Source organism: Capra hircus, chromosome 28, assembly GCF_001704415.2.
Source record: "Capra hircus breed San Clemente chromosome 28, ASM170441v1, whole genome shotgun sequence".
NCBI lineage: Eukaryota > Metazoa > Chordata > Mammalia > Artiodactyla > Bovidae > Capra > Capra hircus.
The window spans coordinates 27,199,935-27,226,749 of NC_030835.1; the positions used below are offsets into that span (position 1 = coordinate 27,199,935).

The window sequence follows — 26,815 nt, forward strand, 5'->3', positions numbered from 1 at the left end:
TGCACCTCTGCTTAGCATCTTTACTTCGGTTCCTTCTTTTTTATGTATATAATTCAAGATACAGCTCTAGTCTGTGAGGTTCATTCTAAGTTCATTACCTTCAAGCTAACAGATGAGGAAGCACCAAGCACCAAGACAATGTTTTTTAATAGGATTAAAAAAAAACAAATGTTCAGGAGGATATCAGAAACCACAAGTTACCTGTTCTGGGGCAAATCACATTTTTAAAAAATGGGTCTATTATGTAAGTGTTGAGTTCAAATTTACTATTTTTCTTTCTCTTGGCCTTTTAGAGAGTTAACAAAAGGAGTATGGTTAATAAAGAGAAGAAAAATATACTTTAATATTTATTAGTATTATCTAAATTGGCTGTCCCATTTATGCCAGACTGATTTTCTATTAATTATTAAGTATTTGTTATATTAGCTATAACTGATACTTATATTAAATGTTGAACTTACAATGGGAAGTGACATTGATAGGACAGTAATTCCATCACTCAACCTCCAGTTGAAGTTCCTATGCCTGGGCAGCTCGGTGAGACTCTACCTACTGTGGGAACCCAAGGAGGGTGGGCTGTTATCTGTCAAATGAGAGAACCCCCCCCACCAAGTGTTACCTCTCAAACATCTCAGATGGTGAAAGGTAGTACTTCTTACTTTCTGGGAGTTTTAAAATTCATTCATTCATTCACCCTCAAGCTGACCAAACTACTTCATGTGATATCTTTAATTTTTTGGTGGTTTTCATGGATTATTCAATTTTCATGTACATTGCATACACCAGAGAAAACTGTTTGATGAAATTAGCAGCAATACCAAAGGACCTGAGTATAACTAAGGAAATAGCATTCCTACTCTGAGCTATTTTAATCACTGTATAATAGTTGTATCTTGAGTACTTCCTGAACACATCCCTTGATGAATAATAAAGAGACAGAACCTCATTGTATCTTCTCCAAAAAGAATAGTTATAACAGCAACTGTCTGTTCTACAGATAATTACTAAATATGACCTTTCCTAGGTCTCTTTTTCCTAGTGTATCTCCAATTATGTACCTAGTATTTACTCATCAAATATTCCTACCTCAGTGTCTAATTTAAAATTGGTTGGCTTGCTATTTTATTTTTGATCAGTGGCATTTTGGCCACTTTAATAAGGGTATTGAGCGTCACTGTTAGTACTAGGGTTTTTATTTTTCTTGGTGTTTTCTTTTTTGGCACATGTGAATTTTGTTTTGTCAGAGACTTTTTCTTGGCCTCTGATGATGGGTTTAAAATTAATGGAACATCTGGTTTTGGTGTGGGGATGAGCCAGGATTATGTTATGACTGATGTATATTGGTTACTATATATATATATATTTGATCTTTGCAAGGGGAAAACTACAAGGAATGAGTTTTATGCAATAAATTTAAATTTGTTACAGGTTTTCATGTTCAGGGTAAATAATTTGTCAACTTTGGGTGAAAATACTTGCAACAGTTTAAGGTGACTATATTTTACCTTAGGACAACTGTTGCATGCTAATTTGTGTGTGTGTGTGTAAACACTTCAAAACTGAGTTAAAAGATGCAAATTTAAAATTGGTTGTTTGTCTAATGTGCTCCAGGTTCAGTAAATAAGCAGTTATTTAAAAGACAAACCAAAACAAAAAACAGTTGGTTGGCTTGGTCCTGTTTCCCTGAAGTGATGGTTTCTCTAAGTATTTTGATTGAGAGCTGTGTGTGATATATGAAAAAGAATATATGGTTGAGATGAGCATCCAATATTTCTGGGTTAGGTACTATACTAGGTTCATGAGGCTCACTTTGAGTAGGGGATAATTATACCACAAAGTGGTAAGTATAAGAGAGAGGTGTGCACTCAGAGAAGGGTACCTAACGACTCTGGAATGCAGATCTGTATTTGGAGAAAATGAGTTAAACTCTGTATCAGTAGCTTTGAGCTCTACATATTTCATGGTTTTGTGTAAGGATGTAGGTCATCATCCCTAATGACTCACGCATTCCTAATGTAAGGGGAGGGCCATTCCTAGATGGGCAGCTTCTAGAATCACTGGTCCAGGGCCTCAAAGAGGCAAATTACCCTTCTGAGAGAAAGGGCATCCTTTATATTTTCACAGATCTTCTTCAGACTAACTGGTTTAAAAAAGCCTTGTGGATGTGACCACATAATTTAATATCCACTCTAACTGGAGAAGGAAATGGCAACCCACTCCAGTATTCTTGCCTGGAGAATCCCATGGACAGAGGAGCCTGGTGGGCTACAGTCCACGGGGTCGCAAAGAGTCGGACACTACTGAGCGACTTCACTTTCACTTTCTAACTAGAACAAGACAAGATCTGTGGAATATTGATTGGGACAACAGACTCAAATAAGGGCGGTCTCAGGCAAACAAAAAATGTTGAATGTTTCATTTTACTTAAGGAATGAAAAGTGCCCCAGGCCTTTAAGAGGTGAGGGTGGGAGGGTTGTTTTGATAGATTCTTCCCTTAGGAGAAAAAACATGTTAGAAGCCAAAGAAGCTTCTGTTGCTTTTTCAAGAGGACAGGAGGAGAACAGGATGACAAAGGATGAAATAGTTGGATGGTATCACCGACTCAATGGACATGAGTTTGGGTGAACTCCAGGAGTTGGTGATGGACAGGGAGGCCTGGTGTGCTGTGGTTCATGGGGTCGCAAAGAGTCGGACACGACTGAGCAACTAAACTGAACTGAACTGAGCAAGTGGCTTAACTTCTTAGAATTTTGGTCTATAAGTATAGAAGTAGTAATATTTATCTGTTAAGGTTTCATGAATATTAAAGAAGTTGATATATATAAAATGTAGTTTAAAATGTAGTGTAGTAGTTTAATCCTTTCCTTTTTAGTACTGAGTGGTCAAGCCAAAAGAAAAGAAGGGAGCTCTTCTTCTGGTATAGTTAAAAAACTCCATTGTATTATAGACAGGTAGCTTAGAACTCAGAGTCCACTGTATGAATTCACTTTAACAAGGTCACTTGATGTGTGTGTATATCTATATTTTTCCTGTTATCAGCTATATAGGCTTGTCTTTAACAGTTATTAGAAGATGAATAAAATACCCAGACATTTCATAGTGATTGATGTCCCGTTTATGAATTGTTTCATACACAGACCATTTAATTAATAAATTATGATTATGCAAACTTCAAAAAAAAAAAAGGACAGTGGGGTTTTAAAGAACTTACAAAGGCCTGAAATCTTTGGGACTTCAATTTTGACTTTTAAAGATTCCATGTTTTGGCATTATAATTAATTCCCAATAATTAATTTCCCAATATAATTAAAAGGGTCTTTATACTGGTCTTTAGGGACAGCAAGGAAATGGCAACCCACTCCAGTGTTCTTGCCTGGAGAACCCTCTATGGGGTCACACAGAGTCGGACACGACTGACGTGCCTTAGGCAGCAGCAGCAGCAGGGACAGCAAGAAATGAGAGTCTGGGGAAATAATACCTCATTCTGTTGTCACTTTGGATGTTGGTGGAGAAAGAGTAATGAAAGGGTTTTTTCCAAGAAAGAACAGACTACTTAGCAGCGGGGAGGGGCATCTGGAATTACAAAGAGACGTTGGGGACAAAAGAAAAAGCCTTGTGAAATGCCTGACACGACGTCTCACCAGCCTGATTAATAAGGCCGTGGCTTCTAAGTGACCTCGGGTGACAATCTGCGTTGTGTGAGAGAGTAATCGCCGAGGGCAGTGTCACTTGGTTTTCTGGAATTGAGGTTGTCTGTGGGAGTCCAGGGACTGCACGTTGGGTCAGCTGACCCCGAGAGCTCTGGAGGGCGTTGGATGAGATGCAGGCCGAAGGCTCCGCATGCAAAAGGCTGGCCTCGAAAACCACAAGCCTAAACGCGCCTTCCGGTCAGGTGCGTTCAGTGGGCTATGCTTTCCCCACGACCCCGCCCACTCCTGTCCCAGGCCCGCCCACACCGCAACCTCTCCCTTAAGTGGGCCAGCTGCTCCCTACTTCCCAGCCGGCGCCGGGAACTCGGGTCTCGGCAAACTTGAGACACGGGCTGCGCGGGGTGCCCTCTGCGCGTGCGCACGCCGGCTCGCAGCCCCCTCGCCCCCTCCCCTGCGCTGGGACTTGGTACGGCCGGGCCGGCGGTTGGCGTCCTCCGCGGCTCCAGCCAGGGGCGCGCTTTTCAAACCTTACCTTCGGAGTTGTGCTGGCGGCCGTAGCTGTGGCGCTGGAGATGGAGAGGCACGTCCTGAGGGGACACGAGCTCCGCGCCGCGGGGCTTGCGGCCCAGCAGGTGAGTGAGGGAGGGGCCCGGCTTCAGGTCCTCAAGCGGTAGTTCTGTGTGGACGACGGGAAACGCCCCCGTCCGCCTCTCAATTCAGCCGAGGCCAGAAACAAAAGGAAAAAGTAGGCGACTGCACTTTTGGGGCCCTAGTGGACCTTGGAGATCTCCCTGTTCCCACCTCCCCACTCCCGCCCCCAGTTTCTTAGGAAGGAAGCTGGCCTGGAAGAAGGAAGCGAGTTTGGGGCGCACCTGCCCCTCACCCCTCCTCCCAGGATGGCACCTTGTCTTTTTGCAAGTGTGGCTGACTCGGGGGACTGGGAGCCCCACGATTTTCCGGAAGCCCACCCGAGGCCAGTGGAGAACAGTTTGCTTGTTACTAGATTTGATGTAAAGCACAATTACTGTAGATGCTGTGTCTACACGCTGTATAAACTTGATGGGGCGGGATGGAGAAGCAAACTGGAACATCTGAACTGGAGACACAGTTGGTCTGCTAGTGGATTCTTCTGTTATTTCTTGGCATTTATTAAAAGATTATATTTTCCACTCTCAACCTTTAAAGAATAGTTAAAAGATGGGGCTTGAAAGAAAACTCTGCCTTTGAAGGGGATATCCACTTCCAATTTAATCTCCAGTTTTACCTATTTCTGAAGTAGGTTAAACCATATGAAATTCCCAGTTTTGTAGATCAGAATTGGTAGAATATTAGCAATTTCGTATGGTCCAGCCTATTATCTTTGCTTAGAAACCTATTTTCTTTTCTGGAAATCTTAGAATCCTCAGCAGATACAAAGCTATTAGAACATCTTCATAATGGTATGAAAACTAAAGCATGACTCTGCAGAGAGTGCAGTAACTTTATCAGTAATTTATACTGTTTTATGGCAGCATTTAAAAAAAATCTCTAATATTTCGATGCACAGTGTTTCTTTTTCTATCTTGTTGTGTACTGTAAATGGTATCCAGCTGGGCCGCTCAATGCTTAAAAGCCAGTAAAGAGGCAAGGCTGGTGGAAAGGAAAGGTTACTGCATTTTGGAGGCCAACAGAGTGGGGGAGGGCAGTTGTTGTTGTTTAGTCCCTCAGTCCTTCCACTCTTTTGTGGCACTAAGGACTGTAGCCCACCAGGCTCCTCCATCCATGGGATTTCTCAGGCAGGAATACTAGAGTCGTAGCCTTCTTCAGGGGATCTTCCTGACCCAGGGATCAAACCTGTGTCTCCTGCAGTGGAAGGCAGATTCTTTACCTCTGAGCCACCAGAGCAGCCCTGGGGGAGGGCGGACTCCTGTGCAAAGGCTGACTTCACCTCAGTGACAAGTGGCCAAGAGCTTTTATAGGCAGAGGGAGGGGCCTGCATGCAGAAATAGCACAGTCAGCTTTGACAGTCATCTTAAAATTGTCCTGGGTAGTCTGACCAGTGGCATCTTGATTGTTTTAAGTATAGTTAAGCTTCATTTCCAGGGTAGGTTTGTTCCCATTTCTTTGAGACCAGTTCTTGGAGTTATGGCAGCTTCTGTGATGGCTACTGTCTGGTCTTGTATTAACAGTTAGCTTGTTCCTCCTGGTTGGAGTTTCAGTATCCATAAGTCAGCTCATGGGATATGGCTTAGAATATTACCTACAGCCCTTGAGAAGGAACTAAATGGCATTGACTTTCCTACTGACTACATTATTGATATTATTGTTTTGTCCTGTTTTCAAGCTTTTCTTTGCTTCTGTATTTTCTTACTTCTCTGATTAAACTTATTATTAGGCTAAAGATGTTTCACAGGCAAAAAGGTAAGCTGAGGACGTGGGGGGCAGGGACCTTAAGGGTCCTGCTCTGTTTCACTTTGACTGTACTAATTATTTTTTTTTAATTTGATTTTTAGTGAATTGGTGGTATCTTGAGGCTCTTGCATTTATCACATAGGTGTTGGTGGGGCCGATCAGGCGTACTTACTGAGCTGTGTGTAGCAGCAGTATTTTGGAATGGTACAAAAGAGATGAGAATAAGGTCATAAAAGAAGTTTTATGTGGAATGACAAGAAATACTTAAATATACATAAAGGTGAGATTATTTACATGTAGGAAAGTACAATACTTCATGATTTCTTAGGTAGCAACAAATTAAGATAATTGCGTTGTGGAATCCCTTCTATTTGGATCATGGAGAAAAATTGTGAATAGTAATAGGTTGTAATCTAACAGGAATACTGAGGGTCAGTAAAAAAATTTTATACTTGACCAACACTGAATTTTTGTATTTCCTTTGATATTAATGAACCTGCCACAAGATAGGGATAGGCCCAAAGATTCTGAGATGGTCACTCACTAGTATAACTTCTCTACTTGAATATTAGAGTTATCTGTCACTACTCACAGCATAGAATATTGGCGTTGAAGTCCAATTAAGGTAAAATCCAATTCTGCTTGTTGTGGAACCTTGCATAAGTTAGCTGTCTTTTCTAAGTTGCAGTTTCTGCAGTTGTGGAATGGGAAAATTGCTTATTCTAGAGAGTTGTTGGAATTTGAGAACCTCTTTAAAGTACTTAATGGACTTCCCTGGTGGCTCAAATGGTAAAAGTGTCTGCCTACATGCAGGAGACCCCAGTTTGATCCCTGGGTCGGGAAGATCCCCCTGGAGAAGGAAATGGCAACCCACTCCAGTACTCTTGCCTGGAAAATCTCATGGACGGACGGAGGAGCCTGGTAGGCTATAGTCCATGGGGTTGTAAAGAGTTGGACACGACTGAGTGACTCCACTTAAAGTACTTAACAGTACCTAGCACTCATACATGCTTGAAAGATGACTGGTTTTGTAACTACCTTTGTCCAATTTATCTGAATAGTTGGAGCAGCCACCTACCTTTTCTTATAAATGTTTAAGCTTTTGCAGTCTTTATAAAAAAAAAAATTCAAGGCATACTTTCTCATTGCAGAAAAGTAATCATAGAAACATGAATTTATGAACTCTTTCTCCAGTTCTACTCCCCAGAATGAGCATTGTTAACAATTTCCAGACTTTCCTCTGTACATAAACAACTCATAAAATACACACAGTTTCTTTTGGAAAGAATGTATCTGTATATGCTATTTTGCAGTCTTTTTCATTGCAGTCTCTAGGTTAACAAGGTTTAACTATATGCATTAGATGGGTGGAGGTTCTATCTGGATTCATGCAGTTTTGTTGTTTTACCAGCTGCCAGCTTCGTTTGTTTCTTTTTTTTTTTTTTTAGTCAGTGCTTAATTCCACCGTTCTGGCATTTTCTTTGTACTTCCTTTGTGTGCCATTCTAGCTCTTAAAATTTAGTATATTTCTGTTTCCTACATTATCTAAGTTTTCACATCTAAGTCACCTATTTCCTTCTTAGCCTTGCCCTAGCCCTTTAGTCTTATCAACCTAACTTCAAATACCTATGAGATAAGGCTCCCGTTTGACTTGATAGCAAGCCCTTATTGAGAGACATGCTTTTGTCATGTGTCCTCAGTTCAGTTCAGTCGCTCAGTCATGTCCGACTCATTGCGACCCCATGAATCACAGCACGCCAGGCCTCCCTGTCCATCACCAACTTCCGGAGTTCACTCAGACTCACGTCCATCGAGTCAGGGATGCCATCCAGCGATCTCATCCTCTGTCGTCCCCTTCTCCTCCGGCCCCCATCCCTCCCAGCATCAGAGTCTTTTCCAATGAGTCAACTCTTCGCATGAGGTGCCCAAAGTACTGGAGTTTCAGCGTTAGCATCATTCCTTCCAAAGAAATCCTAGGGCTGATTTCCTTCAGAATGGACTGGTTGGATCTCCTTGCAGTCCAAGGGATTCTCAAGAGTCTTCTCCAACACCACAGTTCAAAAGCATCAATTCTTTGGCACTCAGCCATCTTCACAGTCCAACTCCATACATGACCACAGGAAAAACCATAGCCTTGACTAGATGGACCTTAGTCGGCAAAGTAATGTCTCTGCTTTTGAATATGCTATCTAGGTTGGTCATAACTTTTCTTCCAAGGAGTAAGCGTCTTTTAATTTCATGGCTGCAGTCACCATCTGCAGTGATTTTGGAGCCCCCAAAATAAAGTCTGACACTGTTTCCACATCTATTTGCCATGAAGTGATGGGACTGAATGCCATGATCTTCATTTTCTGAATGTTGAGCTTTAGGCCAACTTTTTCACTCTCCACTTTAATTTTCATCAAGAGGCTTTTTAGCTCCTCTTCACTTTCTGCCATAAGGGTGGTGTCATCTGCATATCTGAGGTTATTGCTATTTCTCCCGGCAATCTTGATTCCAGCTTGTGCTTCTTCCAGCCCAGCGTTTCTCATGATGTACTCTGCATAGAAGTTAAATAAGCAGGGTGACAATATACAGCCTTGACGTCCTCCTTTTCCTATTTGGAACCAGTCTGTTGTTCCATGTCCAGTTCTAACTGTTGCTTCCTGACCTACATACAGATTTCTCAAGAGGCAGGTCAGGTGGTCTGGTATTCCCATCTCTTTCAGAAATTTCCACAGTTTCTTGTGAGCCACACAGTCAAAGGCTTTGGCATCGTCAATAAAGCAGAAATAGATGTTTTTCTGGAACTCTCTTGCTTTTTCGATGATCCAGTGGATGTTGGCAATTTGATCTCTGGTTCCTCTGCCTTTTCTAAAACCAGCTTGAACATCTGGAAGTTCATGGTTCACGTATTGCGGAAGCCTGGCTTGGAGAATTTTGAGCATTACTTTACTAGCATGTGAGATGAGGCAATTGTGTGGTAGTTTGAGCATTTTTTGGCATTGCCTTTCTTTGGGATTGGAATGAAAAGTGACCTTTTCCAGTCCTGTGGCCACTGCTGAGTTTTCCAAATTTGCTGGCATATCGAGTGCAGCACTTTCACAGCATCATCTTCTAGGATTTGAAACAGCTTAACTGGAATTCCATCACTTCCACTAGCTTTGTTCGTAGCGATGCTTTCCAAGGCCCACTTGACTTCACATTCCAGGATGTCCGGCTCTAGATTAGTGATCCCACCATCATGATTATCTGGGTCATGAAGATCTTTTTTGTACAGCTCTTCTGTGTATTCTTGCCACCTCTTCTTAATATCCTCTGCCTCTGTTAGGTCCATACCATTTCTGTCCTTTATCAAGCCCATCTTTGCATGAAATGTTCCCTTGGTAGCTCTAATTTTCTTGAAGAGATCTCTAGTTTTTCCCATTCTGTTGTTTTCCTCTATTTCTTTGCATTGATTGCTGAAGAAGGCTTTCTTATCTCTTCTTGCTATTCTTTGGAACTCTGCATTCAGATGCTTATATCTTTCCTTTTCTCCTTTGCTTTTTGCCTCTCTTCTTTTCACAGCTATTTGTAAGGCCTCCCCAGACAGCCATTTTGCTTTTTTACATTTCTTTTCCATGGGATGGTCTTGATCCCTGTCTCCTGTACAATGTCACGAACCTCATTCCACAGTTCATCAGGCGCTCTATCTATCAGATCTGGTCCCTTAAATCTATTTCTCACTTCCACTGTATAATCATAGGGATTTGATTTAGGTCATACCTGAATGGTCTAGCGGTTTTCTGTACTTTCTTCAATTTAAGTCTGAATTTGGCAATAAGGAGTTCATGATCTGAGCCATAGTCAGCTCCTGGTCTTGTTTTTGTTGACTATAGAGAGCTTCTCCATCTTTGGCTGCAAAGAATATAATCAAACTGATTTAGGTGTTGACCATCTGGTGATGTCCGTGTGTAGAGTCTTCTCTTGTATTGTTGGAAGAAGGTGTTTGCTATGACCAGTGCATTTTCTTGGCAAAACTCTATTAGTCTTTGCCCTGCTTCATTCTGCATTCCAAGGCCAAATTTGCCTGTTACTCTAGGTGTTTCTTAACTTCCTACTTTTGCATTCCAGTCCCCTAGAATGAAAAGGACATCTTTTTTGGGTGTTAGTTTTAAAAGGTCTTGTAGGTCTTCATAGAACTGTTCAGCTTCAGCTTCTTCAGTGTTACTGGTTGGGGCATAGACTTGGATAACTGTGATATTGAATGGTTTGCCTTGGAAACGAACAGAGATCATTCTTTCGTTTTTGAGATTGCATCTAAGGAATGCATTTCGGACTCTTTTGTTGACCATGATGGCTACTCCATTTCTTCTGAGGGATTCCTGCCTGCAGTAGCAGATATAATGGTCATCTGAGTTAAATTCACCCATTCCAGTCCATTTTAGTTCGCTGATTCCTAGAATGTCGGTGTCCTAGTCAGTCTTGACTCTACCAACATGATTTTAGTTTCCTGCTCTTTCTCTGAGGTCAGTAAGCATCTCCATGGAATGCTTACTGTTGTTACACAATCACTGTTCTCACTGTGGTTGGCACTAGACATCAGTCCTAGCCTTGGAAAGCTTTGTACCCCTTTTTAACTAAAACCAAATCCTTTGACTCCATGAAGCTTTTCTTATTTAGAGTAGTTTCCTTGACCAGAGATGTTTTCTCTGTATATAAAGCATAGATGAGTACTGTACATTCTGGTCTGGTAGTGGTGGTTTAGTCACTAAGTTGTGTCTGACTCTTGTAATCCCATGGGCTATAGCCCACCAGGCTCCCCTGTCCATGGGATTTCCTGGGCAAGGATACTGGAGTGGGTTGACATTTCCTTCTCCAGGGGATCTTCTTGACCCAGAGATCATATAGTATATACTACAGTAAGAGAACTTGTATGGAGAACGCAAAACTGGTCCTTTTGTTTCTCCAGGAATACATTAAAAACAGAAGCTAACACAACATTTTAAATAAACTATACTCCAGGAAAAAAAATACACTTAATTTATCCCACTTGTGTAAGCCCTCCAAGATCCACATCCACTCACTGTAGAGCAAGGGAGGTAAGGTCACAGTTTACTATGTATGTTAATTTGGCCGAGTTAGGGATCAGGAAACCGCTTCTGTAAAGGGACACATGGTAAATATTTTCAGTTTTGTGGGCCACATAGTCTCTCTTGAAATTATTCAGTTCTGCCTTTGTAGCTTGAAAGTAGCCATAGACAATAGAAATGGGCGTGATTGTGCGCCAGTACAAGTTTATTTACAAAAACAGGCACTGGGTTAACTATAGTTAGCTGCCCCCTGCTCTGAAGGATGTGTGTGCTCAGTAACTCAGTTGTGACTCTTTGCGACCCCATGGACTGTATGTAGTCCTCCAAGCTGCTCTGTCCATGGGGTTTTCCAGGCAAGAACACTGAAATGGTTTGCCATTTCTTTTTCCTGGTGATCTTCCTGACCCAGGGATCGAACTTGTGTCTCCTGCATTGGCATGCAGTTTATCACTGAGCCACTGGGAGGTCTGGTCTAAAGGATCAGTTCAGTTCAGTCGCTCAGCCATGTCTGACTCTGCGACCCCATGGACTGCAGCACGCCAGACTTCCCTGTCCGTCACCCAACTCCCGAAGCTTGGTCAAACTCATGTCCATCGAGTTGGTGATGCCATCCAACTATCTCCTCCTCTGTCGTCCCCTTCTCCTCCCGCCTTCAATCTTTCCCGGCATCAGGGTCTTTTCCGACGAGTCCCTTCTTTGCATTAGAATTCTAATATCTGCCAGCTGTATCTCATTTCTTTAATGAACTTTTAATCTTACAAATACTGTAAGTTTTTTTAAAGCCCTGACTGTACATTTCCTTTCTCCACTCTACTCCAAGTCTCTCCAGTTTTATGAAGTCTTGATCAATAGTTGATGAAGAGAGACAATCTTCATTTACAGGATAGAAACCTTAGAAACCAATTCCTTAGTGTTTTTGTGGCCACCTGCTGGTTCCTTAAGGTTTCTGCAGTTTTCCAGATTGCTGGGGAATATCAAGAAGTCCAGCGCTGGTTCTCTACCTGGACTGTGCACTGAATCACCAAAGGAACTTAAAAAAACAAAAAATGTGCAGGTTCCACTTCCAAAAATCCTAATTGTTTGTTTTTCTTTGCCTGAGGTGATTCTAATGTATAGCCAGCTTTAAGAATGACTGCGCTAGTTCAACTGGCTGCCTCATTCTACTATTTAAAAAGAAAACTTGAATTTAATGGCACCAGATGGTATTTGTTTATATTTGAGTTGTGGGGTAGTTTTTCATCCCAGTTTCAAGTTGCTCTATAGGTGCGTTCTCCAATACTAACCTGCCTGCCAGAGTTTATTTCTATAGACATGTGGGTCACACAGATAATTCTTGTAATTGATAACTAGTTACATTAAAAAGGAATTTACTTTGGGACTGACAAGTCATAAAAAGATGAGATGGAGCTGTTGAAATTCAGTCATGTGTAAAGAAGGAAAAGTAGCAAATGACTACATTTATATAGTACATCAGTTTTGAGTTATGCTACAAAAGGTTTTTATATAGTGATTATATGATGTAATTATAGAACATAATTAAATCTGTTTCTGCATGTGAATAGTACATTTGATGGATTTGGATAGTCAAGTTAAATCATCTACAGTTTTTCTTTTTGAGTAATCTTCATATGCAGAGTACATCATGAGAAACGCTGGACTAGAAGAAGCACAAGCTGGAATCAAGATTGCCGGGAGAAATATCAATAACCTCAGATATGCAGATGACACCACCCTCATGGCAGAAAGTGAAGAGGAACTAAAAAGCCTCTTGCTGAAAGTGAAAGAGGAGAGTGAAAAAGTTGGCTTAAAGCTCAACATTCAGAAAACGAAGATCATGGCATCTGGTCCCATCATTTCATGGCAAATGGATGGGGAAACAGTGGAAACAGTGTCAGACTTTACTTTTTTGGGCTCCAAAATCACTGCAGATGGTGACTGCAGCCATGAAATTAAAAGACGCTTACTCCTTGGAAGGAAAGTTACGACCAACCTAGATAGCATATTCAAAAGCAGAGGCATTACTTTGCCAACAAAGGTTCGTCTAGTCAAGGCTATGGTTTTTCCAGTGGTCATGTGTGGATGTGAGAGTTGGACTGTAAAGAAAGCTGAGTGCCGAAGAATTGATGCTTTTGAACTGTGGTGTTGGAGAAGACTCTTCAGAGTCCCTGAACTACAAGGAGATCCAACCAGTCCATTCTAAAGGAGATTAGTCCTGGGTGTTCATTGGAAGGATTGATGCTAAAGCTGAAACTCCAATACTTTGGCCACCTCATGCAAAGATTTGACTCATTGGAAAAGACCCTGATGCTGGAAGGGATTGGGGGCAGGAGGAGAAGGGGACAACGGGATGAGATGGCTGGATGGCATCACCAACTCGATGGACATGAGTTTGAGGGAACTCCGGGAGTTGGTGATGGACAGGGAGGCTTGGCGTGCTGCTATTCATGGGGTCGCAAAGAGACACGACTGAGCGACTGAACTGAATTGAATCTTCATAGACTATTGCTCTAACTTTTCTGCTTTTTAAAAAAGATTGTCTTTTCAGTATCTGAAACTTTTTTTATTAGATTCATTCATATTTTTGATACACATTTTATTTCATTTAAAAGGTAAATTATAGCATTCTTTTTTAACCACAGAAACCAAGGTGATCTATTTTTAGAAGTAGACATACTGAAGCATTAACACATTTGTAGGACAATAAAAAGTAACAACTTAGCAACTAAACATCAAAATAAGTATCTAGTGATGTATAATTTTTTTTAAAAGTCACTGAATCAAATCAGAAGAGTACATATCAATTTATAGAATTTTGACGTTGTATCTGAAACTTGCTTTTAGAGCCAGGATGTTACAAGATCATTGTGCAGAATGAAAGAAAGACTTTCAGAACTAAAATAACTTAGTAGTTTCATGGTAACTCTTAAAGCTAAAATAAATTTATACAAAACTGTGTTCTAAATCTCTGGTCCAGGAAGCTAAAGCTCCTGACATTTTCTTAGTACGGTGCTTTGACTCTCTTGCTTCTGAGATTTTATTTACATTGCTTACTCTAACAAATAGCCTGTTAACCTCTCTGCTGCGAAACCTTAGTTCCTTTATTCAACATCTCTTCTTTTAGGAAGGTTTTCCTTGATTAATTCAGTATCATCAGTTAACATCTTGCCATTTCACAGTGCAACTTACATGAAACATACATAGGCTATACTGTTCACCTTGGTTATTATATTTTTGTGTTGTTTTCCTAAGGTTGCCATAACAAGGTACAAAAATCGAATGGCTTAAAACAACAGAAATTTTTTCTGTCACAGTTTTGGAGTCCAGAAGTATCTGCAGGGCCATGTTCCTGCTGAAGGGACTAGAGAAGAATCTGTCCTTGTCTTTTACAGCTTCTGATGGTTGCCGGCAATATTGGGGTTCCTTGGCTTGTAAACTCATCACTGCAGTCTTTACCTGCATCTTCACATAGAGTTCTCTGTGTGTCCCTCTGTTTCTCCATGTGACTTTGCTATGAGGCCAATAGTTATTGGATTTAGGGCCAAAATGAATCTAGTATGACCTCATCTTAACTAATTACATTTACAAAACTGTCCAGGTAAGGTCACATTCTGAGGTTCTGGGAGGACAAGAATGTTTTGGGGACACTGTTCAATCTTGTACAATTACAGTAAAAATATGTAGTATTTCTCACTTTTGTTTCTGTTCTGTTTTTCTAGCAGATTATAAAGGGTCCCTAATAAAGCAAGAAATTAAGATTGTGCAGACAGTAACAATTTTTATGCTATCATATATTAAAACTTTATTACTTTCTGGATATGTTATAAAATTATAATACTAGATAGTACATTTTTCATTTTTTAGGAATATAAAGAAATACTATTCTGTGTTTTTCTGCCTTTTAAAATGTGTTTTTTCCTCTCTCTTTTCTAAGAACTGCAGCATTCAAGAAAAAATGGATTTGGAAATTCGAATACGAGAAGGAATATGGAAACTCCTTTCTTTGAGCACTCAAAAAGGCCAGATTTTGCAGGCAGTTAAGAATCTCATGGTGTGCAATGCTCGAATAATGGCTTACACATTGGAGCTACAGAAGTTAGAAGAGCAGGTTGCAAATCAAGCTGGAAAATGGTTAGTGGCATTGTTTACCTATGGTTTTTAATGTACTTAAATATTTACATTAAAAACACTGTGTGATTCAACCTTAAATTTAATTTAAAATGTCAAATCACCAAAGCTTTTAAAAAATATACTGAAGTAGCCTCTAGTATCATAAACATTTTGACAGTAGGGCTTAGAGTAAACTTACTATTAAGGCAGCAGTTTTTACTGGGCAGTTTTATTGTGTTCATTACTTTAAGGTTGTAAAGTGAAGTGGTTAAGAAGCAAGGAGTGAGGAAATATTTTAAGAAGGATCAAGATTGATACTAGAATATTAATGTGTACAAAGTAAATTTTAAAAAGCTAATTACTTAAACTGATAAAAAGGTACTGAGAGAAAGGGAAACTTAGGTATAGAAGTTGAAATGAATGGGCAACAAAATTAAAGCTATGAATAGAACTAAAGATATCAGTGGGAGGGAACTTAAAAATCAGCAATTCCCTTAGGATAGCTGTTTAATCTCTGTTTAATTTCTGAAGTAAAGAAAAATTTCTTTTCTACAGTTGACTTAATATTTACATTTTGAAAATTAAGATATATATTAAAAACCTAAAAATACCTTTTATATAATTAGTATTCACAATATGTCAAATAATTTTCACTATTATTTATCCCTGACATTATAAAATGAAGTTTGTCCAGTATCATAATCTAGGAAAATATTTTTCAGATACACATAACGCTGGAATAAGTCAGTGCTTCCCAAATGGGGCAAATATATTACTTAGAGTACATGATTATGTGTCATAAGACAGGCAAAGCCAAAGAATAACTGTGGCATATCTTTTTGTAGTGTGAATTTATAGGATAAAGTGTGAGATATTTAGAAGTGTGGCTTAGTTTTATATTATGCTGCTCACAGGGGTATACATTCCTTCTCCTAGCAATATTTTATCAAGGAGGATTTATAACAACATTTTGTTTAGGAGGATTGTTTAAGTGGAAAAGTTTGAGAAGCACTGGATTTTAAGTATAGGCATGCTCAGTTGTGTCCAACTCTTTGGGACCCTATGGACTGTAGCCCACCAGGCTCCTCTGTCCATGGGATTTTCCAGGCAAGAATACTGGAGTGGGTTGCCATTTCCTGCTCCACAGGATCTTCCCGACCTAGGGATCCAACCTGCAGCTCTTGCATCCTCTTTACCGCTGGGCCACCTGGGAAGCTGGCTTAAGTACAGCGTGGGACTAAACACTCAGTATTTTGCCATCACTCACAGTTACGTAGAATGTTCCTCTGGGAATCACATCTGCCCTTCATATTTATGTTCTTTAAATATTTATAATGATTTGTGAACTGGCCATTTTATTAATTTGACAGTACAGCTTTCCTGAAGTTGCTGATTTGTAAAAATGTTAAATTGTCTTAATCCCTGTTGGATTTATATAGCAAAGATAAGAAAAAATATCTGGAACTCTCACCTGAAAATGTGTACAACTTTCAGTTTCTTTACTGATTATCTTTGATAAAAATAGCTTTGATGGTATATTTCTTTTATATTTCAACATTTATGTTTATCACTCATATAGAAACATTGCATCCGTTAATTATTATTTCTTTAAAAATCTGAATATTCTGTATGAATTATTTTGTTTACAACTTCTTTTTGTTATGTGCACATATAGTCCGAGGTCACTGATGAAATGTAACTGAAAATCGCAGTACTTTCTTTCTTATTACGTAAAAGAACCTAAAGATAAAAAAGAATCCTGTGATAGTTTTTTTTAGTTCCTTCAAGAAAGTTATGTAAATTATGGCATTTGATTAATCAATCCAGTATTTATCAAATATCTACTACTTGTAGAACATTTACTAAATATTGTGCTAGTGTATTCAAATTCAAAGAACAGAATTTGTCAAAATGTGAGTATATTTGTATATTCAGCAGTGAAATACTTTACCTTCAGAGACTCAGCAGTCTGTGCCTTTCTTCGTTTTGGTGGTCTTCAAGGTAGAAAAGTATTCCAGTTTTACTTTGCTGCCAGAACTTAAATAGCACTTTAATGAGTCTACTGCCTAACACTAGTCTACCTTCTCTAAAATTTTATGATAAAATGTCAAAAATTAATAGACTACATCTAGAGTTTTTCAAAGAAGAGTTAAATCACTATAAAATGATATAGTTAAGGAAGGCCTCGGAGAAGGCAATGGCACCTCACTCCAGTACTCGTGCCTGGAAAATCCCATGGACAGAGGGCTGCCGTCTATGGGGTCGCACAGAGTCGGACACGACTGAAGTGACTTAGCAGCAGCAGCAGCAAGGAAGGTCTAATGAAAGAATTGGATAGATACAGTTTGGTTTGTTTAGTAGGAGGAAAGCAGGATTCCAACAAAAGAAAAAGTCTCAAAAGTTTAGGTTAAAAGATGAGCATGAATTATTCAGTTGCAGTGAAAAGATGTGTTTGGATGAAGCTGAAGATCAAGCCAAAGTGGGAAAGGATGTGGATAGCAAAGATTCAGGAAAGCTTACAGTGATAGGAGTTTAATTGGTATTTCCTGATAGTCTTTCCAGCTGGCATATTCTGTGCCAGGGTGTTTATAAATACCACATCACAAGCTGAGAAAGGTATAAACTACTTTATTGAAGATTTGGGATAGGGACTTAGAGATATTAAGTAACTGTTTCAAAGGGGACCCAGTGGTGTCTCTCTGTTTGGGATGTGAACCCCAATGACTTAAAAGCCAGAGAAAACGTAACCCTCCCCAAAGAAGCCATGTACTCTGTACTACCCCAACCTACTCTAGTAAGTTATTTGAGGGCTTTATGTTCAGTTCATTGTTTGCTTATCTTTTATCATTTTATTTTCAACAAGAAAGAGGTATGATAAAGTGGGTTTTGGGGAAGGTTAACTGGCAGACCATTGAAAAGAATGGTGAGACAAAATAATGAAATAATCAATTTTTAAGGAAAATATTTAAGAACAAAGAGTCGGATACAACTGAGCAACTGAACAACAAATTTAAGAACAGACAGATGAAGTGATCAAATAAGTGACTTTTGATGAGACCCTGGTGGCTCAGACGGTTAAGTGTCTGCCTACAATGTGAGAGACCCGGGTTCAATCCCTGGGTTGGGAAGATCTCCTGGAGAAGGAAATGGCAACCCGCTCCAGTATTCCTGCCTGGAGAATCCCATGGATGGAGGAGCCTGATAGGCTACAGTCCATGGGGTCGCAAAGAGTCGGACACGACTGAGTGACTTCACTTTCACTTATAAAAACTAGTACATGAGTTTTGGATTTTTCTGATAGATATTCTCACAAGGTGCTCTCTACATAGAAACAAGCGTTCTGCAAACCGTTTCAGGTATTTCTTAATTTATTAGGAATTGTCTTGTAAGTAAACAAATATCTTGCTTCATTTTACAGTCTGGTTAACTGACGTTTCAAGAAACAGTTAAGCCCTAATGCCCCAAGACCTGCATTCTGTGTAATGACTTAACTTCTGTATATGTGGAATAGTGCTAATTTGGTACCATTTTGGGGAGAACTGAGAAAAAAGTAGTCATTTTCTGGTTTAGTTGAGGAACCCTACTTGATAAATCAGTGATATAGTCATATCGTTTGCTCTTTTTTTAACCACCTGGGAATATTGATGACTGGTTAAATGTTCCCTTACTATAATACTCTAATAATGTAATGGAAGCCTTGTTCTCGTTAACTTCTGGTATATTATCCATTTTTTACATCTAGATATGCAAAAAATGTCTGGTTTGTGTAAAATCCATAGTAGAGTCAGAGTGACTCAGGAAAAAGTGAAGGGACTTACCTGGTTAAGAATCAGCCTGCCTGTGCAGGGGATATGGGTTTAATCCCTGGTTTGGGGAGATCCCACATGCTTTAGAACAATGGAGCCTACATGCCACAGCTACTGAGCTTGTGCTCTAGAGCTCGGGAGCCCGCGGTACCCAAATCCTGTGAGCCCTAGAGCCCGGGAGCCCACGGTGCCCGAAGCCTGTGAGCCCTAGAGCCTGCACTCTAGAGCCCGGGAGCCCACGGTGCCTGAAGCCTGTGAGCCCTAGAGCCTGCACTCTAGAGCCCGGGAGCCCACGGTGCCTGAAGCCTGTGAGCTCTAGAGCCCGGGAGCCCACGGTGCCCAAAGCCTGTGAGCCCTAGAGCCCGGGAGCCCACGGTGCCCAAAGCCTGTGAGCCCTAGAGCCCGGGAGCCCGCGGTACCTGAAGCCTGTGAGCCCTAGAGCCCAGGAGCCCGCAGTACCCGAAGCCTGTGAGCCCTACAGCCCGGGAGCCTGCGGTACCCGAAGCCTGTGAGCCCTAGAGCCCAGGAGCCCACGGTACCCACGGTACCCGAAGCCTGTGAGCCCTAGAGCCCAGGAGCCCGCAGTACCCGAAGCCTGTGAGCCCTACAGCCCGGGAGCCCACGGTGCCCAAAGCCTGTGAGCCCTAGAGCCCGGGAGCCCGCGGTACCTGAAGCCTGTGAGCCCTAGAGCCCAGGAGCCCGCAGTACCCGAAGCCTGTGAGCCCTACAGCCCGGGAGCCTGCGGTACCCGAAGCCTGTGAGCCCGGGAGCCCGTGGTACCTGAAGCCTGTGAGCCCTAGAGCCCAGGAGCCCGCGGTACCCGAAGCCTGTGAGCCCTAGAGCCCGGGAGCCTGCGGTACCCGAAGCCTGTGAGCCCTAGAGCCCAGGAGCCCGCGGTACCCACGGTACCCGAAGCCTGTGAGCCCGGGAGCCCGCGGTACCCGAAGCCTGTGAGCCCTAGAGCCCAGGAGCCCGCGGTACCCACGGTACCCGAAGCCTGTGAGCCCGGGAGCCCACGGTGCCTGAAGCCTGTGAGCCCTAGAGCCTGCGCTCTGCAACAAGAGAAGTCACCAGAATGAAAAGCCCATGTACCTCAATGAAGTGTAGCCCCCACTTGCCACACTAGAGAAAGCCTGCAGGCAGCAATGAAGACCCAGTGCAGCCCCCCCCCCCCCACACAAAAAAAGTGAAATAGAAAAAGCTTTCTTGTTTGAGTAGACAGTAGCTAATAGGGGTAAGAGGTAGAGTGTGGACAGCTTACGACCGTAGTTTAGAGGATAGGATTGCTTGTTTACAGCAGTCTGTCAATATGCTACTCTTATAATTGGTGAGTAAAACTCACCACCTTTTTCTGTATATTATAGCTGTGTGTGTGCGTGCGCGTGCACACACTCAAGTGCAATGTGAATTGTGCCTAGTTTATTGCAGTGTTCTGACCGCTGTGCCAGACTCCTTTGTCTGTGGGATTTTCCAGACAAGAATACTGGAGTGGGTTGCCATTTCCTACTCCAGGGGATCTTCCCTACTCCAGGGGATCTTCCCTACTCCAGGGGATCTTCCCAACCCAGGGATCAAACCTGTGTCTCTTATGTGTCCTGCGTTATCAGGTGGATTCTTTAATACTGTGCCACCTGGGAAGCCTGTATAGCCATAAAGAATTGCTTATATTGGTTCACTTCTTAAAGACAGCTAATGGTTTCAATTTACTAAAATTCTTCAGATAGACACTGCATTCCACGATTCTTGTGGTCTGATCTCAAACTACTTCCATAATAGTCTACAAATTAGTTTGTTAATTTCTACTTTGCAAATTTATTTCAGCCAAATGCTTGGTCTGTATCTGCAAAACGGTTTTTGAATTTTCCTGCCCCTGCTTTTGTTTATGCTGAAGTGTCCTATCTTCTGCTTCCGTTTTACAAACCTTTTTTTTCTGCTATACTTTACTTGCATCATCAAAGTTTCCTTCATAAGTGAGTTCAAAAAAAGATCATTTCTTACTTATGCTCATAGTAAGGACTCAAAAAATGATTATTTGCTTCCTCTTAGTTCTAGTAACATTTGAACCATGAATATCTCACTGTAACATACTATATTCTCTTTGCAATATGTATTTTCAATTACATGATAAACTTTTGGAGATGGGGACAATGGATCATACTTATTGGTGAAACAGAAATGATGCCTAGAGCTTGAAGGCAATTCAACTGATGTTGATTCTTTTCTCTTTCTACTTTGTATCCCCCAGAACACCTAATAGTGCTCTATAATTATTTAAGAACAGTTTAATTTGTGCTTCATAATGTTTTGTGTCATTCTCCCTTCCATGTGTATAATGAACAAATAGGGCTTATAATTTAATAATTGTTAATTATATGGCAGTTACTTCTTATTCTTCTTGTCACTTTATTCCTTGTTCTTAGGTTCTTACTGTTTTTGCTGGCCTCTGTGCTTGCCATGTTCTCAGTTGTCCTTTTTTATTCTCTACTTTGTTAACCTTTTTAAAATCAGTTGTTTATTGTGAGATTTCATATGTAAAAACTTATAAGAATAGTATGATAGACATCATCTTTATTCTCCACCTGGGAGTTTGCCAAATATGTCCACTCTTTCTCCGTCTTTATCTTTGTACTCATACACACGTGTGCCTGCATGTGCACACATGCACATGTTTCTTTGTCTGTGTTGAACCATTTGAAAATAAGTAGCAGACAACATGGGATGTATACTTCAGTAGTTCAGCATGTATCATCTAAAAACAAGAACATTTCCTACATAACCTAATGATTATCATATGTAAAATACTGACAGGAATTCCATAATAATCAACTAATATTCAGTCGATATTCAATTTATCCTAGTTGTGAAAAGAAAATTGTTTATAATTGCTTTTCTCAAATCAGAATTCAGTCAAGATTCATTTGATTATGTCTGTTTAGTTTCTTTAATCATTTTACCTTTTTTTGGTCATTAATCAATAATTTATTTTATTTTATTTTTTAATTTTTAATTTTTACTTTATTTTGCTTTACAATACTGTATTGGTTTTGCCATACATGTGACATGAATCTGCCACTGGTGTACATGAGTTCCCAATCCTGAACCCCCCTCCCACTTCCCACCCCATATCATCCCTCTGGATCTTCCCCGCGCACCAGCCGCAAGCATCCTGTATCCTGTATCAAACGTAGACTGGTGATTCCTTTCTTACATGATAGTATACATGTTTCAATGCCATTCTCCCAAATCATCCCACCCTCTCCCTCTCCCACAGAGTCCAAAAGTCCGTTCTATACATCTGTGTCTCTTTTGCTGTCTTGCATACAGGGTTATCATTACCATCTTTCTAAATCCCATATGTATGTGTTAGTATATTGTATTGGTGTTTTTCTTTCTGGCTTACTTCACTCTGTATAATAGGCTCCAGTTTCATCCACCTCATTAGAACTGATTCAAATGTATTCTTTTTAATGGCTGAGTAATACTCCACTGTGTATATGTACCACAGCTTTCTTATCCATTCATCTGCTGATGGACATGTAGATTGTTTCCATGTCCTGGCTATTATAAACAGTGCTGCAATGAACATTGGGGTACATGTGTCTCTTTCAGTCTGGTTTCTTCGGTGTGTATGCCCAGCAGTGGGATTGCTGGGTCATAAGGCAGTTCTATTTGCAATTTTTTAAGGAATCTCTACACTGTTCTCCATAGTGGCTGTACTAGTTTGCATTCCCACCAACAGTGTAAGAGGCTTCCCTTTTCTCCACACCCTCTCCAGCATTTATTGCTTGTAGACCTTTGGATAGCAGCCATTCTGACTGGTGTGAAATGGTACCTCATTGTGGTTTTGATTTGCATTTCTCTGATAATGAGTGATGTTGAGCATCTTTTCATGTGTTTGTTAGCCATCTGTATGTCTACTTGGAGAAATGTCTATTTAGTTCTTTGACCCATTTTTTGATTGGGTCTTTTATTTTTCTGGAATTGAGCTGCATAAGTTGCTTGTATATTCTTGAGATTAGTTGTTTGTCAGTTGCTTCATTTGCTATTATTTTCTCCCATTCAGAAGGCTGTCTTTTCACCTTGCTTATAGTTTCCTTTGTTGTGCAGAAGCTTTTAATTTTAATTAAATCCCATTTGTTTATTTTTGCTTTTGTTTCCAGTATTCTGGGAGGTGGATCATCGAGGATCCTGCTGTGATTTATGTCACAGAGTGTTTTGCCTATGTTCTCCTCTACGAGTTTTATAGTTTCTGGTCTTACATTTAGATCTTTAATCCATTTTGAGTTTATTTTTGTGTATGGTGTTAGAAAGTGATCTAGTTTCATTCTTTTACAAGTGGTTGACCAGTTTTCCCAGCACCACTTGTTAAAGAGATTGTCTTTTCTCCATTGTATATTCTTGCCTCCTTTGTCGAAGATAAGGTGTCCATATGTGTGTGGATTATTCTCTGGGCTTTCTGTTTTGTTCTATTGATCTATATTTCTGTCTTTGTGCCAGTACCATACTGTCTTGATGACTGTGGCTTTGTAGTAGAGCCTGAATTCAGACAGGTTGATTCCTCCAGTTCCATTCTTCTTTCTCAAGATTGCTTTGGCTATTTGAGGTTTTTTGTATTTCCATACAAATTGTGAAGTTATTTGTTCTAGCTCTGTGAAAAATACCGCTGGTAGCTTGATAGGGATTGCATTGAATCTGTAGATTGCTTTGGGTAGTATACTCATTTTCACTATATTGATTCTTCCGATCCATGAACATGGTATATTTCTCCATCTATTAGTGTCCTCTTTGATTTCTTTCACCAGTGTTTTATAGTTTTCTATATATAGGTCTTTATTTTCTTTAGGTAGGTATATTCCTAAGTATTTTATTCTTTTTGTTGCAATGATGAATGGAATTGTTTCCTTAATTTCTTTTTCTGCTTTCCTATTATTAGTGTATAGGAATGCAAGGGATTTCTTGTGTTGATTTTATATCCTGCAACTTTACTGTATTCATTGATTAGCTCTAGTAATTTTTCTGGTGGAGTCTTTAGGGTTTTCCATGTAGAGGATCATGTCATCTGCAAACAGTGAGAGTTTTACTTCTTCTTTTCCAATTTGGATTCCTTTTATTTCTTTTTCTGCTCTGATTGCTGTGGCCAAAACTTCCAGAACTATGTTGAATAGTAGTGGTGAAAGTGGGCACCCTTGTCTTGTTCCTGACTTTAGGGAAAATGCTTTCAATTTTTCACCATTGAGGATAATGTTTGCTGTGGGTTTGTCATATATAGCTTTTATTATGTTGAGGTATGTTCTTTCTATTCCTGCTTTCTGGAGAGTTTTTATCATAAATGGATGTTGAATTTTGTCAAAGGCTTTCTCTGCATCTATTGAGATAATCATATGGCTTTTATTTTTCAATTTGTTAATGTGGTGTATTACATTGATTGATTTGCGGATATTGAAGAATCCTTGCATCCCTGGGGTAAAGCCCACTTGGTCATGGTGTATGATCTTTTTAATGTGTTGTTGGATTCTGATTGCTAGAATTTTGTTAAGGATTTTTGCATCTATGTTCATCAGTGATATTGGCCTGTAGTTTTCTTTTCTTTTTTTTTTAGCATCTTTGTCAGGTTTTGGTATTAGGGTGGTGGTGGCCTCATAGAATGAGTTTGGAAGTTTACCTTCCTCTGCAATTTTCTGGAAGAGTTTGAGTAGGATAGGTGTTAGCTCTTCTCTAAATTTTCGGTAGAATTCAGCTGTGAAGCCATCTGGACCTGGGCTTTTGTTTGCTGGAAGATTTCTGATTACAATTTCAATTTCTGTGCTGGTGATGGGTCAGTTAAGATTTTCTATTTCTTCCTGGTTAAGTTTTGGAAAGTTGTACTTTTCTAAGAATTTTTCTGTTTCTTCCATGTTGTCCATTTTATTGGCATATAATTGCTGATAGTAGTCTCTTATGATCCTTTGTATTTCTGTGTTGTCTGTTGTGATCTCTCCATTTTCATTTCTTATTTTATTGATTTGATTTTTCTCCCTTTGTTTCTTGATGAGTCTGGCTAATGGTTTGTAAATTTTATTTATCCTTTCAAAGAACCAGCTTTTGGTTTTGTTGATTTTTGCTATGGTCTCTTTTGTTTCTTTTGCATTTATTTCTGCCCTAATTTTTAAGATTTCTTTCCTTCTACTAACCCTGGGGTTCTCCATTTCTTCCTTTTCTAGTTGCTTTAGGTGTAGAGTTAGGTTATTTATTTGACTTTTTTCTTGTTTCTTGAGGTATGCCTGTATTGCTATGAACTTTCCTCTTAGCACTGTTTTATAGTGTCCCACAGGTTTTGGGTTGTTGTATTTTCATTTTCATTCGTTTCTATGCATATTTTGATTTCTTTTTTGATTTGTTCTTTGATTTGTTGGTTATTCAGAAGCGTGTTGTTCAGCCTCCATATGTTGGAATTTTTAATAGTTTTTCTCCTGTAATTGAGATCTAATCTTAATGTATTATGGTCAGAAAAGATGCTTGGAATGATTTCAATTTTTTTGAATTTATCAAGGTTACATTTATGGCCCAGGATGTGATCTATCCTGGAGAAGGTTCTGTAAACACTTGAGAAAAAGGTGAAATTCATTGTTTTGGGGTGAAATGTTCTATAGATATCAATTAGGTCTAACTGGTCTATTGTATCATTTAAAGTTTGCGTTTCTTTGTTAATTTTCTGTTTAGTTGATCTGTCCATAGGTGTGAGTGGGGCATTAAAGTCTCCCGCTATTATTGTGTTACTGTTAATTTCCGCTTTCATACTTGTTGGCATTTGTTTTACATATTGTGGTGCTCCTCTGTTGGGTGCATATATATTTATAATTGTTATATCTTCTTGGATTGATCCTTTGATCACTATGTAGTGGCCTTCTTTGTCTCTTTTCACAGCCTTTGTTTTAAAGTCTGTTTTATCTGATATGAGTATTGCTACTCCTGCTTTCTTTTGGTCTCTATTTGCATGGAATATCTTTTTCCAGCCCTTCACTTTCAGTCTGTATGTGTCCTTTGTTTTGAGGTGAGTCTCTTGTAGGCAGCATATATAAGGGTCTTGTTTTTGTATCCATTCAGCCAGTCTGCCTTTTGGTTTGGGCATTCAACCCATTTACATTTAAGGTAATTATTGATAAGTATGATCCTGTTGCCATTTACTTTATTGTTTTGGGTTCGGGTTTATATGTCCTTTTTGTGTTTCCTGTCTAGAGAATATCCTTTAGCAATTTGATGGAGAGCTGGTTTGGTGGTGCTGAATTCTCTCAGCTTTTGCTTGTCAGGAAAGCATTTGATTTCTCCTACATATTTGAATGTGATCCTTGCTGGGTATAGTAATCTGGGCTGTAGGTTATTTTCTTTCATCACTTTAAGTATGTCTTGCCATTCCCTCTTAGCCTGAAGAGTTTCTATTGAAAGATCTGCAGTTATGCTTATGGAAATCCCCTTGTGTGGTGTTTGTTGTTTTTCCCTTGCTGCTTTTAATATTTGTTCTTGTGTTTGATCTTTGTTAATTTGATTAATATGTGTCTTGAGGTGTTTCATCTTGGGTTTATCCTGTTTGGAACTCTCTGGGTTTCTTGGATTTGGGTGATTATTTCCTTCCCCATTTTAGGGAAGTTTTCAACTGTTATCTCCTCAAGGATTTTCTCATGGTCTTCCTTTTTGTCTTCTTCTTCTGGGATTCCTATAATTTGAATGTTGCAGTGTTTCATATTGTCCTGGAGGTCTCTGAGATTTTCCTCATTTCTTTTCATTCATTTTTCTTTTTTCCTCTCTGATTCATTTATTTCTACCATTCTATCTT

The 26,815-nt window shown here is 39.9% G+C and overlaps 1 protein-coding gene across 1 annotated transcript in view; it reads left to right on the plus strand.

Annotated features, from left to right (window-relative positions):
• Positions 3,996–26,815, plus strand: part of RTKN2 (rhotekin 2) — a 132,561-nt gene continuing 109,741 nt past the window's right edge. Inside the window, exons 1-2 of the mRNA XM_013975552.2 lie at positions 3,996–4,282; positions 15,024–15,220. Coding sequence (XP_013831006.2) covers positions 4,223–4,282; positions 15,024–15,220 — 257 coding nt within the window. The 5' untranslated portion in view covers positions 3,996–4,222. The remainder of the gene's footprint in view (positions 4,283–15,023; positions 15,221–26,815) is intronic.